Here is a 20,572-nt window from a genome sequence, read left to right on the forward strand (position 1 = left end):
CAGGTAAATATGAGGGATGATATTAATAATGAAGCTATGGACGAAGCGGAATCCCTATGGGTAGAGCTTCAAAGGGAAGGCACGGTGGGGAAGGTAATATTGGGCGTATGCTATAGGCCCCCCAACCTGAGGGAGGAGGGGGAGGCGGACCTCATTTTACAGATAGGATTGGCAGCAAGGATGGGAAATGTCATTATAATGGGGGACTTTAATTATCCAGATATAGACTGGGCAGAAGGAACTGCACACTCAGCCAAGGCTAGGCAGTTCCTAAATGTTTTGCAGGACAATTTCATGGGTCAGATGGTGAATGCACCGACGAGAAAAAATGCGGTACTTGACCTACTGATTACCAACAATACAGACCTGCTCACGGATATAGAAATACGGGACAACTTAGGAAACAGTGACCATAGGTCAATAAGTTTCAGTATTAATTACAGTTATAGGAAGCAGAGGGGTAATATAAGGACACTGAATTTCAAAAGGGCCAATTTCCCAAAACTGCGCTCGCTGCTAGAAAATATCAATTGGGATAGAACCCTGGGAACAAAGAACACGGAGGAAAAATGGGAGTGCTTCAAGAGCATACTTAACAAGGGGATTGACCAGTGCATTCCAAAGGGAAATAAATTTAAAAGAGCAAAATTAAACCCTGGGTGGCTAAACTCCAACATAAAAATGCATATTAGTGCTAAAAAAAAGGCCTTCAAAAAATACAAGACTGAGGGGTCATTGGCAGCATTTAAGCATTACAAAGAGTGTAATAAGAAATGTAAAGACAAAACCAGGGCGGCTAAAATAGAACACGAGAGACATATAGCGGAGGAGAGTAAAAAGAACCCCAAGAAGTTCTTTAAGTATATAAACAGTAAGAAAGCTAGGCCAGAACACATTGGCCCCATAAAAGATGACAAAGGAAATATGGCCACTGAGGACAGAGAAAAGGCGGAAGTGTTAAATAATTTCTTCTCTTCAGTCTTCACAAAAGAATCGGGGGGGGCTACACGAACCTTGCTTGTAAGGCCGAACTAAACAATACACCTCAGGAAATGCTGCCATGGCTAACAGAAGATAGACTTAGAACTAAACTAGAGAAACTTAACATAAATAAATCACCGGGACCGGATGGCTTGCACCCGAGGGTTCTTAATGAGCTCAGCCAGGTGATTGCCAGAACATTATTCTTTATCTTTAAGGATAGTTTACAGACAGGTATGGTGGCAGCTGATTGTAAAAAAGCCAATGTGGTACCAATATTTAAAAAGGGGCCGAGGTGTATCCCGGGGAACTATAGGCCAGTCAGCCTAACATCTGTAGTCTGCAAGATTTTGGAGGGGATGTTGAGGGACCACATACAAGACTTTAGTAATGAAAACGGTATTCTAAGTAGTAATCAGCATGGATTTATGAAAAATCGTTCTTGCCAAACCAATCTATTAACCTTCTATGGTGAAGTGAGCTGCCACCTAGATAAAGGAAAGCCTGTGGATGTGGTGTATCTGGACTTTGCAAAGGCCTTTGACACCGTTCCCCACAAACGCTTACTGTACAAACTAAGGAAGGTAGGTATGGACCATAAGGTGAGTACCTGGATAGAGAACTGGCTCCAGGGGAGAGTTCAGAGGGTGGTGATTAATGGGGAGTACTCAGATTGGGCCGGTGTGGAAAGTGGGGTCCCCCAGGGTTCTGTCCTGGGACCAATCCTGTTTAATTTATTCATAAATGATCTAGAGGAGGGGATATCTAGTACAATCTCAGTATTTGCAGATGATACTAAACTAAGCATGCCGCCATCTTCCAAGCAGGATGTGGAAACCTTACAAGCGGACCTGAACAAAATAACGGGGTGGGCAACTACATGGCAGATGAGGTTTAATGTTGAAAAATGTAAAGTAATGCACTTGGGGGCCGAAAACCAGAAAGCAAGCTACTCACTAGGGGGGGAGCCTCTGGGTGAGTCTAGGATGGAAAAAGACTTGGGGGTACTGGTAGACAACAGGCTTGGCAGTGGCATGCAATGCCAAGCCGCTGCAAGCAAAGCCAACAGAATACTGGGATGTATAAAAAAGGTGATTCACTCCAGAAATAAAGAGATTATTCTCCCTCTCTACAAGACTCTGGTCCGGCCACATCTGGAGTATTCCGTCCAGTTCTGGGCACCGGTCCTCAGGAAGGATGTGCTGGAAAGAGTCCAGAGAAGGGCAACAAAAATAATTAGGGGAATGGAGGACATCAGCTATGAGGAAAGACTACAAGCACTGAACCTATTCTCTCTGGAGAAGAGACGACTGAGGGGGGATATATCAATGTTCAAATACTGTACTGGCGACCCTAGCATAAGGAACAAACTATTCAGAGAAAGGAGATGCAATAAGACACGTGGCCACTCACTAAAACTAGAGGAAAGGCGGTTTAACCTTAAAATGCGTAAGGGGTTCTTCACTGTAAGAGCAGTAAGGATGTGGAATTCTCTTCCACAAGCAGTCGTATCAGCAGGGAGCATTGATAGTTTCAAAAAACTGTTAGATGGGCACCTTAGAGACCACAATACAGGGGTATACAATGTACGGTTAAAAGCAAACACACACACACATCATAGGTTGAACTGGATGGACTGGTGTCTTTTTTTCAACCTCACTATGTAACTATGTAATATGTATTAGACACCTATCCATAATTAAAGACTTTGATTGTAAACAAACTTTCTTGTCACTGTTTGCAATAGGAATACTGCACAACCTTGTATAGTAAAGCATGGTGCTTTGCAATTCTCATAAATAGTAGCACACATTTAAATGCACTAATCTATATGCCCTTCCCACCTAACCTACTAATAGTAAGAATTAATATAGTTCCCTCCATTGTAACTGAAGTTCACACTAACGTACTGATCATATGTTACATGTCCTCTCTCTTTTACTAACATGCATGCAGACAAGGATGTCCTGTCCCCAACTGCTGAGGTTTGGGATGTAGACCAGTCTCTGATAAATAAACTGAAGGAGCAGTACACAAAGGAACGCAAGGCAACAAAGGGGGCCAAGCGTAAGTGCAGATTATGACTCGCTGTATAAGTCATTCAATGATTAATTAAATTGTCTGTCATTGGAGTATAGAAAATATAGAATTTGCTCACAGCAAGCATTTTCAGGTGGTATTTTCTGTGGGGTTTTGACCAAGAAATTTTGGTTGGTCTGGGCAACACTTAAGCACATTTTCTGTATACCACTAATAGATATACTATATTTTGATATCTTCCAACACTGTAGAGAGTATCACTTTAGAGTAGCATTCCCAAATACTAAGTGCAGCTAAAATCAGCACCAAGGAACATTACTTACAATCAGTAGGATGTGTCTCCTATGCTGATTTCTCTTCTGTTAGTGAAAGTCTTCCTCTGTCCTAGCACTCGCCACTGTAATCTTCCAGTATAGCAGAGGTTATTTCTACTGGGTGGAGCTGCTTGATTCTGGATAAAATGAGAATCACAATTTTTTTTTTTTTTGCTTAGAATAAAGATCACGATTCTGAAGAACTTTTTATTTTAAAGATTTAAATCCCCTGAACATTAGGTTATCAAACAAGATGGCAATAAAATAAGACCCAATACTCTGCTTCAATCAAACAAGATGGCAATAAGATAATGTAGCAGCTAGCACACGCAAAGGTGAATATACAACCTCCAAAAGACCATATGATAAACAAATTTGGTGCAGCACTTTACATAAATAAAAAAAAAGCTTGTTTTTTTTTTTTTTTTTTTTTTTATGGTAGTGTCTTAATAGATATGATTTCAAGTAGTGATTTTAGAAGTAGTTCATGCATTACTTTTTCAGCACGATTTCACTGCCAAAGACCTATAATGTAAATCTTGATACAAATCGTGCCTGTGTCTACATCCGCCCTACTTGAGCCTGAAAGAAGTGAAATATTAACCCTTTGCTAGTTAAACTTTTGTTCATAACATCACTGTTCTTCCCTGTGACATGGACTGCCCCTCTCACTGAAGTCGTATCAAATAATTACAAATCTCACTGAAGTAGTGGCATCGCACAATTTCAAAGCCGCATCTCAATGCGACTTTGAAGACATCTGTGTGGCTTCATGCACAGATGTCGATTTAAGTTGCATCCGAAATCAGCCTTAGTGCATGTACTAGTTTTTGAAATCAGTGCAGCACCGCAAAGTCGATGTTGCACTGATTTGAAAAGTGCGATTGCCAGTAATGACGCAACTTGCCGTGCCATTTGACCTGTTAAATCGCAGAATGGTAAAAATGCTGAATTAAGATCATGTGGGGGGTCTAATTAAGATTGCTATCTTATAACGAATACTCGTGCAGCTCCTCTTTAGGGCTGTCCCATGCATCAAGAGAGCCAGTCTATGCCCACCCTTTCCATCCAGCTCTGCCATTCATAGTCTCTGTACTACAGCTTATATGAATGGAGGGGTCAGCGCTATCTATCATCCTTCTGTTCTCCTCTCTTAGATCCGATTTAATTTACAGATGCTGTGGGTATAGGCTCACGTCCTCAACAGAAGAGGAATCGGCACAAGGAACACATCCTACTATAAATTTTTTATGTCCCTTGTGCTGATTTTTCGGCTTGTGATTTTGGATGCACTTAGGTTTGAATGTCCATAGTACAATACAGTTATCTGAATCCATGTGGATTTGTGAAGCTCGACTAGTACCCATAATTTGTTACAGAAGTTGGAAAAAACAGAGTTGTGTTCTTTGTACACGGTCTTAAATGTCATTGTGGACAATGACTAAGGTTACTCTGATTTCTAGATAGAACACACCTGTAAGTATTTATTAGAACTATAGAGAGTGAATGAGACATACTGAGGGTACCACTCCTGCCACATCCCTACAAAATGTGTATAAAAGGACAAAGAGAGAGGGATGAGAGGATCCCACAGCAAACTGGGGTCTCTACGGTCTCTCACATAGAAATGGGACTTTAGAGGCTAGGACCAACCGCCTCTTCACGTGGTAGGCACGCCGTGGTAGGCGGTTGGTCATATCGTTAGTGACCGGGTTCACTTCTCTGGCAACCTAACTTTGGCTTCTGACAAGCACTCCTTCCTAAAGTGGGGGATGCACCATTTTGATTCCTTATGGAACACTCGAGACATTGAGCATTAATTTGTGCTGTGCAGCCAACAAGGGCCAAACCTGTAGGAGTTACATGTGACACGCCTCCACCTGGACCAGATATATATTTTTCTGGCACAAAGATTTCGCTTACTTAAGCATGTCTTTTCAATGGACAAGGGTAAAAGGAATCGTCTGAGGAAGCGACATGAGCGAAACGCGTCGCGATTCCAGAGTTTCCATTGATGTATCCCATACTATTATGTACTGGTATCATGATTATATCATGACCTATTAGATATTTTACATCAATTGCCTTTGCTCTTAGAGGCTTGTTGGGATCCAGTGGTTTACCTGTATTGTCTTATGTACATGCATTATTTGCCATTTGAATTTATGCTTTTTTTGATATTTATATAAGATTTTTTTATGCCTATAAAAATAAATGCGATATTTTTTATATAATATTGGTGTATTTATCATCAGGATCAATACCCACTCCTAGCCTCTAAAGTCCCATTTCTATGTGAGAGACCGTAGAGACCCCAGTTTGCTGTGGGATCCTCTCATCCCTCTCTCTTTGTCCTTTTATACATATTTATTAGAACTACTGACAGAGGCTGATCTTAAGACCTCATGCATACTGGATGTTTAGCTTTGGTGCATGAGGCTCCTGCATTTCAGGTTCAGGTAAAAGGTACAGGTGCTCTCTCCAGCCCCATTGAAGGCAGCCTGTAAACTTCCGGGAGGCTTATACAGCTGCTGAGGCTAGTGGTACTTCATTTTAGGGAAGTATGCACCTAAGAACAAATGCCCAGAATACAGACATCTTGCCACTGCAGCTGCCAGCCTCTCATAGACTTAGACTTTTACATTTGCACCTTAACCCCGGACCCTGATGCTTGGGGGTTATACACCCAGTGTACATGAAGCCTAAAATGAGGGAAGGCACTTTCAGTATGCATGAGCCTTTTGTGCTTTCTCCATGCAGCCTTCTAGAATAGTATGTATAATGGAAAATATTTGCACTCCTTGAGCTCTTCCCTAGATAGGTGTAGACTAGGCAAACATACGCATATGCACTGATACAGTACACAGTTAATAGCTTATGTTATATAATTTTTTTTTTTTTTTTATGATTTTAATCAACAAAGATATTATACCTAAAGTAATAAAGTATTGATTTGGTAGTCAAATATACAAGCTGTATGCTAGAAGGATATAGATTTGCCCCTTATGCTCTTGGCTTATTTGGCAATTAAGGGAGGTAAAATGTGGTGTACACCAACTACTGTTATTTCCAAAGCCATTTCAGAGTAGAAGGGGTGAGATCTATTCAATGCAAACCAACACTATTACTTTACAGGGGTAAACCGGACGAAATTGCACGATATGATTGCAGACCTGGGTGATGAGGATCTGTCCCACATCCCGCCAGGCATCCTGAGTCCGGCCCGGTCACCAACCAGAATAACAGATCATGAAGGTGGGAGGGCAGAGGAAGGTACGCACCCCTTGGGGAATGTTCCTTATGCTTCATCTTGTTACATGTTCTGATTCCTTCACTGTTTTCATGTCTTTTGCAATTTTTCAACCTGAGGTTCTAGATCAGCATTTCTAATTTTAGGTGTTTTGATAAGAAATGTATTTTATATATTGGACGGTTTTCTTGGTTTTCCTAATGGAAGTGTTTTTGTTTTTTTGTTATAGCTGAGCCTATAACTTTTCCATCTGGTAGTGGGAAGTCTTTCATTATGGGATCTGAGGATGTCCTTGAGAGCGTGTTAGGACTTGGAGACCTAGCAGACCTCACTGTAACCAATGATTCAGACTACAGTTATGATGTAAGGAACCCCGATAACAAATACTGTTAATATGAATTGTCCTAGCACGATATGAACCTGTCTCCATGATTCTGTGTTTAGTTTATCAGTTAAAACATTGTGATCACATAAAAGCTGACCGTTAATACACAAAATAACCTTTAGGATACATATTTCACTTGAGTCTTAAGGTGTCGGTATACATTTGCTTAATACTCTTAATTGTCAGATAATTGCAGTATTAAAAAAAAAAAAAATCAAAAAATAGTTTCTCTTTCGTTCATTGACTGATACAGCTCCTGATTCTTAACCATTGGGTTATACTGGCCCCTACAGGAGTAGGACACTAGGCAGGAAAAAAGATTGACTACGCCTACGGGCAGTCCCAGGGGGTGTATGCACCCACTCTCAGCTATAGGCACTGCATTGCTGGGATCCCTGGTCCTGGCACAATTTTTTCATTTTAAATTTAATTTATTTTTTTTTTCCCTCTACTACAATTTTTTTATTTTGTTTTTGTGATAAGTGCCCGGACTGGGCGATATAGATCCTTAAGGTCCACCCCAGTCCAGCCAACAATCGCATGCAGTCCGCAGCTCCGTGCTTGGTCATCCGTGACATAGCTTCACTGGACGGGAGCTGGCCTGCGAGTTGTACGTCTCGCAAGGACGCATACCAACTGGCTTCAGCGTGAGTCACAGCGTTTCCTTCTGGCCAACAGTACCCACATTATGATGGAGCGGTGTCCTGTCCAGAGCAGTACTCACTGTGTTCCTGGTGTGGTAAGTAGCTGTCCCCCCCCCCCCCCACTACCCCTGGAGGGTTTTGGGGTGGACGTGGGCCCCTCCCTGGAATTAAATGAGGCGTGAAAGGTGCGCTGATTAAAAACTGTGTGAAGCTGCAACCGTAGAGCCAATAGTGGTGAAAGTGTAAATCAAAAATGTATATCAGGTGCGCTAAACCAGTGGTACAAGTGTTACTCAAAATATCAAACCGTTTTTTTGTATTCCACCGTGATTTTTGTATTGTATTTTAACTCTTGTATGATTGTGTTTACATTAACCACTTCACACATCAGTTGTTTATTCATACACATTTAGTGTTTACTATTTTGAGTAACACTTGTACCACTGGTTTAGCGCACCTGATATATATTTTTGATTTACCCTCCCTGGAATTGGCGGACCCCCGGGTTCCCTTCCCCGAGCCCCTCTAAAATTTCCGTGCAATTGCAGCTGGGCCCCCACAAAAATTTAGGCCATGGTTTGTGGCCCGCAGGGCCATATGCTCAGCTTGGCACCTCTTTTTGAACAGGGTGGTGCTTAATTGTGGGGGGCACCTGCCTTGTTTTAGCGAGGGTACCCTGCCTACACGTTCGCGTTATGGCTGGCGGCCCCCTTTAAGGGGGCTATGTCCTATTATCTCTGGCTCGGGGGGCGACCCCCCCCCTTGTTTTTTGAGGGGTTCAATAGGTGGCCCATTTGTGGACCCTTGGCCAGCGTCCTCTTTGCAGGATCGGCGGCCTCCCCTGATCGTTTTTGGGATGAGCTCAGTATATAGTGACCCTACTGGGTCTGCGTCCACGCACCCTGAGTGCTCAGATAGTGAGGATGATTCCTCTGCTCCTCTAGCCATGTTTAAATAGGCGCTGGTGGATGCACGGTTTGGTCAGTGCGTGAAACTATAAAAATAGAGGTTACAGCTGATGCCGAGTCAAAGGCACCGGTTCCATTTGGCACCCACAGGCCCTCCAAAGCTGGGAGGGTGTTCCTCTTTCCGCTTACTTTGACAACATTGTCACAAAACAGCGGGGTTGTCCAAAACGCAGTGGTTGCTAGGCATTTTTACTTGCGGTATCCTTATGAGGATTTATTGTGTAAAAGGTGGACGGTCAAATTGTGTTACCTTCATCCCCGGCTGAGGAGTCTCTGACCTTCACAGGTCCAGCTAATAAGAGAACGGATGCTCTGGCCTGCTATATGTGCACTATGGCTGGTTCTGCAATTAGGCCGGTAATTACTATTGCCCTGGTGCCGCAAACTTTGACCAAGTGGGCTAAGCTTTTATGCTGGGACCTGGAGGGGAGAATAGCTTCCCCCCTGTCTTTGCGGAGCTGGCAGACCGGTTGGTCCAGGGGCTGCAGTTTGTCTTTGATGCCTCTTTGGATGCGGCTATTTTGATTTCTAGGCTGTCTGTATCAGCAGGGGTCCTTCGGGGTATTGTCTGGCTGAAATGCTGGTCTGCAGACTAGACTTCTAAGAAGGCCTTATCTTATTTCCCTGTTTTGAGCTTCCTTGGATGACATTCAGGGTCTCACGGGGGGAAGAGTACTCTTCTCCCGCAGGCTACCAAGGGCAAGGAGCCCCGTCGTAGACGTGGGCCATTCTCATCGGCTCCTAACCGGCCTTTTTGTCTCTCCAGGATCTCAAGACAAGGGATCCTGAACATTCAGGAGTCTGCTTTGGTTCTGTTCACAAAAAATGGCCTATCTGGGTCTGACTCTGGACTCGGTCTCAGCCAGAGTGTTTCTTCCTTAGGAAAAACTCCAGACATTGCAGGAGGCAATTCAGCTTCTGTTCAGCAGACGGTCTTCCCTCCAGGCTTGCATGTGCGTGCTGGGCCTTATGGTATCCACCTTCAAGGCGGTTTGTTTGCACAGTTTCACATAAGATTTCGACTGAAGAGATTCTGTTGAAATGGGTCAAGAATTCACGGTATCTAGAGGTGGCTTCGCTCTCTGGCACTTCGACAGGGAAAATCCTTCTCCTGTACTGCCAGTTGTCTCCATGGATGCCAGCCTGTCTGGGTGGGGAGGTGTCCTCAGCACAGACATGCTCATGGGGTCTGGACTCTGGCAGAGCCCAGACTGCTGATTGGTGTACTGGAACTCCGAGCGATCAGACTGTCTGGTTCATTGGACAGTTGTCTTCAGGGATGTCAGGTACAAAGTCATTCAGACAATGCAACGGCCATGGTCTATGTCAATCACCAAGGGGGCTCAATAAGTGTCATGGCAGCTCGGTTAGTTGCCAGCATTCTAAGGTGGGCTGACTGGGTCGTTCCAGCCCTCTCCAACTTCTACCATGACTCCTGTGCAGGACCCAGGCAGAAGGGATTCCGGTCATTCTAGTGGCTCCAGACTGGCCTCGCCGATCTCTTGGTATGCCGATCTGGTACCGATGGTCGTCGATGCTTCTTGGGGACTTCCTCTCAGGGAGGATCTGGTTTCCTACGGACCAATCCTCCATCCTGCTTTTACAGTCGCTGACTTTAACGGCTTGGCTGTTGAACGCCAGGTCCTGAAGGGTGGAGGTTTGTTTGAATCTGTGATTCCTATGCTGTTAAAATGCTATTAAAAGCTAGGAAATCTGCCTCTAGGAAGATCTACCTTGCATGGTGTGAGTCTCTTGGGGTTCATCCTTGCTCCTTCTTGGTGAATCGGATCTTAACCTTCCTTCAACAGGGGGGTGAACGAAAATTGGCCTTGAATATCAAGGGCCAGGTATCGGATTTTGGGGGTCTTTTCCAACGACCTTTGGCCACACACTTCCTGGTGCGTACCTTTTCTTCAGGGTGTCAGACATTTGGTTCCTTCGCTGCAGGCTCAATTGCCGCCCAGGAATCTTAATGTGGTGCTTTCAGCTCTACTGAAACTTCTCTTTGAAAATATTCGGAAAAGGTTTTTCTGCTTATGCTGCCCCAGAAGGTGGCCTTCTTTGGTGGCTATCACCTCTGCATGCAGGGTGTCGGAACTGAGGGCGTTATCCTCGTTCGCTTTATGGTGCTTCTCAAGGTTAAGGTGGTGCCTCTGTCCGTCATTCCTTCCTAAGATGGTCTCTGACTGTCGTTTGAATAAAGACATTGTGTTGCCTTCCCTGTGTCCCAGGCCTAAACATCTGAAGGAAGTTGCCTTGCATATTTTGGATGTGGTCCGGGTAATCGGGGTGCACCTGCCAGCTACAGAGTCTTTTAGGAAGTCAGACTCTCTATTTGCGCTCTTGGACGGACCTCAATAAGGGTTTTCTGCTTCTTCTGCGATCGTTTCCAGATAGATCAGACAGACGGTGGTTCAGGCCTATTGCATCAGGGGTCAGGTTCCTCCTTTCCCTGTCAAGGAGCCCTCTATTAGGACGCTTAGTTTCTCCTGGGCTTCCGTCATCCAGCGTCAGTGACGCAGGTTTGCAGGGCGGCCACCTGGTCGTCGGTGCACACTTTTACAAATTTTTTATAAAGTCCGGTATGTTGACATCTGCTGATGCTTCTTTTGGCCACAAGGTCAGTTCACATATATGCGATGCGGGAACCCTGTGAATCCATTATGGGTTCCCGAATAGCATTCAAATCGCACGCAGTTCACACTGCCATATGCGAATAGCTGGGGGTGTCAATACTAAGTTAACGACACCCCCCCAGATCAGTTCGCATATCGCAGTGCGAACTGACAGTTCAGACATGAATTGGATCGCATTGGTGTGAACCACCGTGCAATCCGATTCTGCTGCAGACCCAAAAAAGGATCCTGTGCGTCTTCAGATGCCAATTCAGATATATATATATATATATATATATATATATATATATATATATATATATATATATATATATATACATATACATATACATATACATATACATATACATATACATATATCTGTGAGGCTGAATATCCATCGCACAGACATTGCATGTGAATTTCAGACCAGTGTGCTCCAAATCACATGTGATGTCTGTCATCACTATAGTGTGAACCGGGGCTGAGGGTGTATTCGTTTTTTTTTGTTTTTTTCAGATGAGCTCCAGTTGTTTATGGTTGAGCTCCATGTTACCTGGTTGGCTATGGTTAGCCTTGGGAATTTTTTCTGCTTTTTTCCCCCCACCCCTCGTGTTTAAAGCTGCTTTGGACGTCCCAATGGTTAAGAAGAATCAGGAGCTGTGTCTGTCAATGAACGAAAGAGAAAATGGGATTTTTGACTTACCGTAAAATCCATTTCTCTGATCATTGTAGGACAGAGCACCCACCCCTCTGTGGAGTTGGCTTTCTTCTGACATTGCTTGTAACAAAACGGAGTGCCTATAGCTGAGAGTGGGTATATACCCCTTGGGACTGCCCATAGGCGTAGTCAAGCTTTCCTGCCTAGTGTCCTACTTCTGTAGGGAGCAGTATAACCCAGTGGGTAAGAAGAATCAAGAATCTAGAAACAAACTCTTGAAGTTCTACTAGACCTCTGAGGAGGAAGCTTCTCCACAATATAATGCATAGTAAAAAAAAAATAAATAAATAAATGGATAACAGCTCAACCTTCTCTTTAACTAGAACAATGTGTTGCTATAATGTGAAATAAAGAAAATTGTAAACCCTTTTTTCTCTTACGTCTTCCGACAGTCGCCGCCTCTTCATATTCGTCACTATGGGGTTATTGACCTTTGCTCCGTAGGAGTAGCTAGACCCCATAGTGACGAATATGAAGAGGCGCCGACTGTCGGAGGACTCAGAGAGGAATTTTACAGGTAAGATTTTACAAAAATTCAGTTTTTTTTTTTTTTATTGTGGTAACCGTAAGTCAGCTACACATATACCATAAAATATCGACTGAATGTAAATGCGACAGGGCTGCAAGTGCTAATTTTGATTAACTTTTAATCTCCCCAAACAAACATGGTTAAAACATACATGTAAACAAGGTATCACAAAAGACCTCGAAAAACTTTAACCCCCCCCCCCCCTCGCTTGCTCATCCATCCCCCCCTTGATGATTAGCTTTGACAAATTATAATGTATTCCTATGAAAAATATATTGAATAATTGAAGCAGGGATGTAGTTCAAATAAATGAACAATGGAACCAGTATGTTGAGGAATTTACCAAAAATCCCACCCCACCATGCACAGTGTAAGCCTCAGAAACAACTGAGGTTGAGCTTGAAAAGGTGGTTACTGATGGGGAAAAAGTTTGAAGAGACTCGTCCAAGTGGATATACCACTCCATTGATTGATCTTATGGAGTGGTATATCCACTAGGACAAGTCTCTTCAAACTTTTTCCCCATCAGTAACCACCTTTTTCAAGCTCAACCTCAGTTGTTTCTGAGGCTTACACTGGGCATGGTGGGAGGGGGGGGGGTTTTGGTGAATTCCTCAACATACTGATTCAATTGTTCATTTATTTCAACTACATCCCGGCTTCAATTATTCAATATATTTTTCATAGGAATACATTATAATTTGTCAAAACCAATCATCCAGGGGGGAGGAATGAGCAGCGAGGGGGGTTAGTGTTTTTAGATGCCTTTTGTGATACCTTATTTACATGTATGTTTTAACCATGTTTGGTGAGATTAAAGGTTAATCAAAATTACAACTTGCAGCCCTGATTCAGTCCATATTTTATGGTATATGTGTGGCTGAATTACAGTTACCACAATAAAATAAAAAAAAATTCTCAATTTCCTTTCACATTAGGGTTCGAATGATTATCTCCAAAGCCGATTTATCTAAGGGCCGATATCAACTTTTCCCGATGTATCGTATTGGCCCTGGAACTGGACGATATTATCAATATTTTCGTGACTTCATTCTGCCTTCTTAGGCCGCCTCCCTTGCCTTTGATAGCCTCTACTAGAGTTGGGACTAGTCTCGAGGAAGTGTATCACAGCCATACACCCACCCACAGCAGCCCAGAATTGGTTTAAGATTTAAACCAAATGAATTGGTTTAAAATTTAGTATGCTTCTACTAATGGATGTTGTGCCTAGCCTCTCTTGCTGCTGTATATACCTGAATTGTGGTTAGTTATCCTTATGAAGTTCTTATCTAACCAATATTGCAAGACCAAAAGTTGCACTACTACAAACCAGAGCTTTTTCTTTCTCTTTCTTTGTAGATGCCATCTAATAAAGATGCATTCCGGAAGACCTGGAACCCCAAATACACTCTAAGAAGTCATTTTGATGGTGTCCGAGCCCTGGCATTTCATCCTGTTGAACCTGTATTGGTGACTGCCTCTGAAGACCACACCTTAAAACTGTGGAATCTGCAGAAAACAGTCCCTGCCAAAAAGTAAGTTTACAGGTAGCATTCCAGGAGAGCATATAATACAAAATACCTCATTATATGCTCTCAATCTTTCTAGCTAGGTAACAATAGCAGTAAGTATTTGCCTTTGCACAGTGGATGGAGGGCATAGAGGGGAGTACGATTTACACACAATTCCCCACAGTTCGATTTACACACAATTCCCCACAGTTCAACAGTCTTTGTTTAAGTGTTCTAAACTTAAAGCGGTGATCCAGCCAGTAAGTCTTTTTTCTAAAAGAACAAGCTCCTTTATAGATGTATCAGTTACAGGGATGAGACAAATCACTACTGACAGGGATGTTACAGTGGTCTGCTTTTATTTACTTAAAACCTTTTATCCTCAAATTAACAAAACTGTTGCTGTAACTGATAATGTATTCGCTGGAGTTAATTTATTAGCGCGTGTTTGCCGCGCCATTATCGGGAACCTTTTTCTTCATTGGAAAATGCATAAAACGCCATTTTCGGACGATATGTTTCGGCAGCCGAAATTTTGCTGCATCTCTATAATGCAGTCACCACATCAAAGAATTTTTGACTTGCAGTATATTACATTTTTTGTTTTGGGTTTAATGCCTCTTTAACCACTTTCATACCGCTGAACGTCATAAGACGTCCTGGGCTTTAAGTGGAGATATGCAGGCAAATATGCAAGGTGCAGGCATCCTTCAGATATTATTTTTTTTCTTTTAGACAGTGATTTCCTGCACAGTAAGAACAATCATAGCGGCTGTTAACCTGCTTGATTGTTCTTACAGGCGGCGGGAGGGGACATTCCCCTCCCCCTGCCCTCCGGGACTTCTACCAGCTCACCCGTGCAATCGGCAAGCCGCAGAAGGAATCCGCCAGAGGCGGAAGTACACCATAGAGACTACCGAGGACCAGATGGTCCCTGGTAGTCTCTAACTCCCGGAGGCCTGAGTGCGGCGTTAAGACGCCTGGCCTGGCAGTTGTCAATACTGCCGTGATCTTGGCTTTTTACTTTTATGTATTTCGGGCTTTTCAGCCTGTAGGAGAGATCTGAGCACTTATTGACCCCAGATCTCTCCATAAAGAGGACCTGTCATGCAATATAGGGTCTCTGCTAAAAAAAATTTATAGCAAAAAAAAAATGATTTTTTCATGTAGGAGCGGAGTGCCAGAATTGTCCCGGTATGGAAGTGGTTAAAGTACAAGATGTTTTCAAAATCCTCCCACCAACCCCCAATACAGTCAGCAGCTCCTGCAGCACAAGTGCAGTCCATCCAAGTCTACAGGATAACTAAAATATACATCTAAAGCTCTGTTCTAATAATTATTGTCCCAAAAAAATATATATCCATGCATAAAAGAGTACCTATAAACCACAAGGGGGGGGGGGGGTAGATAACAGTATATACAGTATCTCACATATGTGAGTACACCCCTCACATTTTTGTAACTATTTTATTCTATCTTTTCATGTGACAACACTGAAGAAATTACACTTTGCTACAATGTAAAGTAGTGAGTGTACAGCTTGTATAACAGTGTCAATTTGCTGTTCCCTCAAAATAACTCAACACACAGCCATTAAGGTCTGAACCGCTGGCAACAAAAGTGTGTACACCCCTAAGTGAAAATGTCAAAATTGAACCTAAAGTGTCAATATTTTGTGTGGCCACTATTGCTTTCCAGCCCTGCCTTAACCCTCTTGGGCATTGAGTTCACCAGAGCTTCACAGGTTGCCACTGGAGTCCTCTTCCACTCCTCCATGACAACATCACGGAGCTGGTGGATGTTAGAGACCTTGCGCTCCCTCACCTCCCATTTGAGGATGCCCCACAGATGCTCACCAGAGTTTAGGTCTGGAGACGTGCTTGGCCAGTCCATCACCTTTACCCTCAGCTTCTTTTAGCAAGGAAGTGGTCGTCTTGGAGTTGTGTTTGGGGTCGTTATGTTGCAATACTGCCTTGTGGCCCAGTCTCCGAAGGGAGGGGGATCATGCTCTGCTTCAGTATGTCACAGTGCATGTTGGCATTCATGGTTCCCTCAATGAACTGTAGCTTACCAGTGCCAGCAGCACTCATGCAGCCCCAGACTATGACACTCCCACCACCATGCTTGACTGTAGGCAAGATAGACCTGTCTTTGTACTCCTCACCTGGTTGCCGCCACACACCCTTGACACCTTCTGAACCAAATAGGTTAATTTTGGTCTCCCCAGACAACAGCATATGCTTCCAGTAATTCATGTCCTTAGTCAGCTTGGCATCAGCAAACTGTTTGCCGGATTTCTTGGGCATCATCTTTAGAAGTGGCTTCCTTCTGGGACGGCCATGCAGACAGATTTGATGCAGTGTGTTGCGTAAGGTCTGAGCACTGACAGGTTGACCCCACCACTCCTTCGACCTCTGCAGCAATGCTGGACCTCTGGATATGATGCTGAGCATGTGCACTCAACCTCTTTGGTCGACCCTGGCGAGGCCTGTTCTGAGTGGAACTTGTCCTGTTAAACTGCTGTATGGTCTTGGCCACCGTGCTGCAGCTCAGGTTCAGGGTCTTGGCAATCTTCTTATAGCCTAGGCCATCTTTATGTAGAGCAACAATTTTTTTTTTTTTTTTTGGATCCTCTGAGTTCTTTACCATGAGGTGCCATGTTGAATTTCCAGTGACCAGTATGAGAATGTGAGAGCGATGACATCAAATTTAACACACCTGCTCCCCATTCACACCTCAGACCTTGTAACGAGTCACATGACACTGGGGAAGGAAAATGACTAATTGGGCCCAAATTGGCATTTTCACTTAGGGGTGTACTCACTTTTGTTGCCAGCAGTTTAGACAATAATGGGTGTGTGTTGAGTTATTTTGAGGGGACAGCAAATTTACTGTTATACAAGCTGTACACTCACTACTTTACATTGTAGCAAAGTGTCATTTCTTCAGTGTTGTCACATGAAAAGATATAATAAAATATTTACAGAAAGGGGTGTACTTACTCTTGTGAGATACTGTGTGTGTGTGTATATGTATATAGGTATGTGTGTGTGTGTGTATATATATATATATATATATATATATATGTGTGTGAATATATAATGTATGTGTGTGTGTGTATGTGTGTATATATATATATATATATATATATATATATATATATATATATATATATATATATATATATATATATATATATTATACATACACACATACATACACACATGCATACATACAGACATACACGGTACAGACCAAAAGTTTGGACACACCTTCTCATTCAAAGAGTTTTCTTTATTTTCAGGACTATGAAAATTGTAGATTCACACTGAAGGCATCAAAACTATGAATTAATATATGTGAAATTATATACATAACAAAAAAGTGTGAAACAACTGAAAATGTCATATTCTAGGTTCTTCAAAGTAGCCACCTTTTGCTTTGATTACTGCTTTGCACACTCTTGGCATTCTCTTGATAAGCTTCAAGAGGTAGTCACCTGAAATGGTCTTCCAACAGTATTGAAGGAGTTCCCAGAGATGCTTAGCACTTGTTGGCCCTTTTGCCTTCTCTGTGGTCCAGCTCACCCCAAACCATCTCGATTGGGTTCAGGTCCAGTGACTGGAGGCCAGGTCATCTGGCGCAGCACCCCATCACTCTCCTTCTTGGTCAAATAGCCCTTACACAGCCTGGAGGTGTGTTTGGGGTCATTGTCCTTTTGAAAAATAAATGATGGTCCAACTAAACGCAAACCGGATTGAATAGCATGCCGCTGCAAGATGCCGTGGTAGCCATGCTGGTTCAGTATGCCTTCAATTTTGAATAAATCCCCAACAGTGTCACCAGCAAAGCACCCCCACACCATCACACCACCTCCTCCATGCTTCACGGTGAGAACCAGGCATGTAAAGTCCATCCGTTCCCCATTTTTTCTCGGTCGCACAAAGACACCGTGGTTGGAACCAAAGATCTCAAATTTGGACTCATTAGACCAAAGCACAGATTTCCACTGTGTGCCATTGACCTGGTCTCTAATTTGAGCTGCTGTTAACCTGCGATTTCTGAGGCTGGTGACTCTGATTAACTTATCCTCCGCAGCAGAGGTGACTCTTGGTCTTCCTTTCCTGGGGTGGTCCGCATGTGAGCCAGTTTCTTTGAAAGTGTCCCCAAGTGCAGTCACAAAAACCATCAAGCGCTACAAGGTTTTCCCAACTTCTTGGACTGCCTGACCTTCATTTCTTAAAGTAATGATGGCCACTCGTTTTCCTGTACTTAGCTGCTTTTTTCTTGCCATAATACAAATTCTAACAGTCTATTCAGTAGGACTATCAGCTGTGTATCCACCTGACTTCTGCACAACACAACTGATGGTCCCAACCCCATTTATAAGGCAAGAAATCACACTTATTAAACCTGACAGGGCACACATGTGAAGTGAAAACCATTTCAGATGACCACCTCTTGAAGTGTGACTCTACAATTTTCATAGTCATGAAAATAAAGAAAACTCTTTGAATGAGAAGGTGTGTCCAAACTTTTGGGCTGTACTGTGTGTGTGATATATGTTAATGTATTGACATTTTGGTATTTTGACATATATTAACACATATATATATATATATATATATATAGATATATATATGGATATATATGTGTATATATAGATGTATATATAGATATATATATATATATATATATATATATATATATATATATATATATATATATATAATGTGTTAATATATGTCAAAATACCAAAATGTCAATACATTAACATATTATGGAGTGTCGTAAATCCACTAATCTAAAGAGCTACAGTGACAAAACATTTATAAGCAAAATCCAAAGTATCCCAGAAATAAATGTGAGCCAGTCTGTTTAATGGAACCCCCCAACAGTCCCAGGAAGTGATGAGACAAATCACAGTTTAATCTGAAGGCAATCAGCTCCCACAGGTTCCTCTGTGATCTGAACTTATAGACCACTTAATGGAAGGTCAAAAACTGCATAAACTCAAATCCCCCCCCCCCCCTTCACAAACCAATTCATGACCCCGATTTGGCTCCCACAAACAACCCCATCCAAAGTGCAGTAGAAGGACAGAAACCAAATACACAAATATTATTGCACAAACCTTTATTAAAACTAGCTCAGAGAGTATGTAAACCCAACATTTCATACACCTGATATGTACCTGCACTGTGTACATGCATGAAAAAGTTTCCTGTTCTCTTTGTGTGAAATACCTGGTGTTCCTGCCAGTCCCTCTGCTTTCCTATTAAAAACTGACCACACTAGGCGAAAAGGGTAATAATAAAGTTGTGTTTTTTTTTTTTTCTACAGTGCCTTGAAAAAGTATTCACACCCCCTTTAAATTTCCACATTTTGTCATGCTACAACCAAAAACATAAATGTATTTTATTGGGATTTTATGTGATTTCAATTATGCCTTTCATTTCCATTTTAAACTGAATGGATTGTTTTACAAGGTCAGGGTTAACAAATACTTTAAAAACACAATGCACTCACATATGCTTTTGTTGATGTTAACCTTGTAATTGAATTCGAGCTCCGCACCACTTTCTTGTATGGATGCGTGCGTGCGGTCTCGCATGTGTAATGACATAATTAGTGATTCAACTCTGCCCAAAGTCTGTGGGTTGTAAGTCCACAGGCTGCATATTTGACTGGTGGGGCTTCAGTCAGTGAAGGAAGCAAGGGGGTGATGCAGCTCGTATTAGGGGGGCAGCTAGGGGGGATTTTTTACCAAATGTTAATTTATACTTCTAAACCTTGGGTTTTCTTATTTTTTACTACAACATGGTGGTATGTGTTAGACTAACACTGTTTTTATTTCTTTAGGAGTGCCTCTCTTGATGTGGAACCAATCTATACGTTTAGGGCTCACATGTAAGTTGCCTTTTAGTGACTGTTAGTAGAGCATCCATTTTCAGACCAATAACCAGTATTCATACACAGTTCATTCTCTTCCGCAGTGGTCCAGTTTTATCTCTTGTAGTCAGTTCTAATGGGGAGCACTGTTATAGCGGTGGATTGGATGCTACAATACAGTGGTGGAAAATGCCAAGTCCCAATGTAGATCCGTATGACACATATGGTATGTTACATTACAGTTCTTACTAGTACTTTTATGCTAAACTCCCCTTATCCTTACCCTTACCTGTCCTCAACTTACCTGCTTTAACAACCGCCTAACCTGGCAGATTTTCCCTTCTGCCAAAATTTTTATAGTTTTTTTTTTTTTTTTTCAATCAAATGGAGCTTTCTTTTGGTGGTATTTTGATCACATTTTTTTTTTGTAATGTAAGTGAAAACAGAGCAAAAATTTTGAAAAAAAAAAAAAAACACCTTTTTTATAGTTTCTATTATAAAATTTTGCAATAAATCAATTTTTTCTTCATACATTTGGGCCAAATTTATACTGCTACATATCTCTGGTAAAAATAGCCCAAAATAGTGTATATTATTTAGTCTGTGTGAAAGTTATTGTCTAGAAGCTATGGTACCAATTACTGAAAATTGATCTCACCTCATGTACTGATTGCCTATCTCCTTTCTTGAGGCCCTGAAATGTCAGGACAGTACAAATACCC

At 42.3% G+C, this 20,572-nt stretch overlaps 1 protein-coding gene across 4 annotated transcripts in view; it reads left to right on the forward strand.

Moving 5' to 3' along the window:
• The window catches only part of STRN3 (striatin 3), a 203,224-nt gene that overhangs the window by 117,054 nt on the left and 65,598 nt on the right, over window positions 1-20,572 (forward strand). Inside the window, exons 8-13 of one of the 4 annotated variants that reach the window (XM_082275749.1) lie at window positions 2,938-3,048; window positions 6,471-6,608; window positions 6,815-6,948; window positions 13,807-13,982; window positions 19,821-19,868; window positions 19,955-20,076. In XM_082275749.1, the coding sequence (XP_082131875.1) occupies window positions 2,938-3,048; window positions 6,471-6,608; window positions 6,815-6,948; window positions 13,807-13,982; window positions 19,821-19,868; window positions 19,955-20,076 (729 nt within the window). The remainder of the gene's footprint in view (window positions 1-2,937; window positions 3,049-6,470; window positions 6,609-6,814; window positions 6,949-13,806; window positions 13,983-19,820; window positions 19,869-19,954; window positions 20,077-20,572) is intronic. The other 3 variants (XM_082275750.1, XM_082275751.1, XM_082275752.1) reach the window with 3 other exon arrangements.

The sequence above is a fragment of the Pelophylax lessonae genome (assembly GCF_965119305.1).
Source record: "Pelophylax lessonae genome assembly, chromosome: 13".
NCBI lineage: Eukaryota > Metazoa > Chordata > Amphibia > Anura > Ranidae > Pelophylax > Pelophylax lessonae.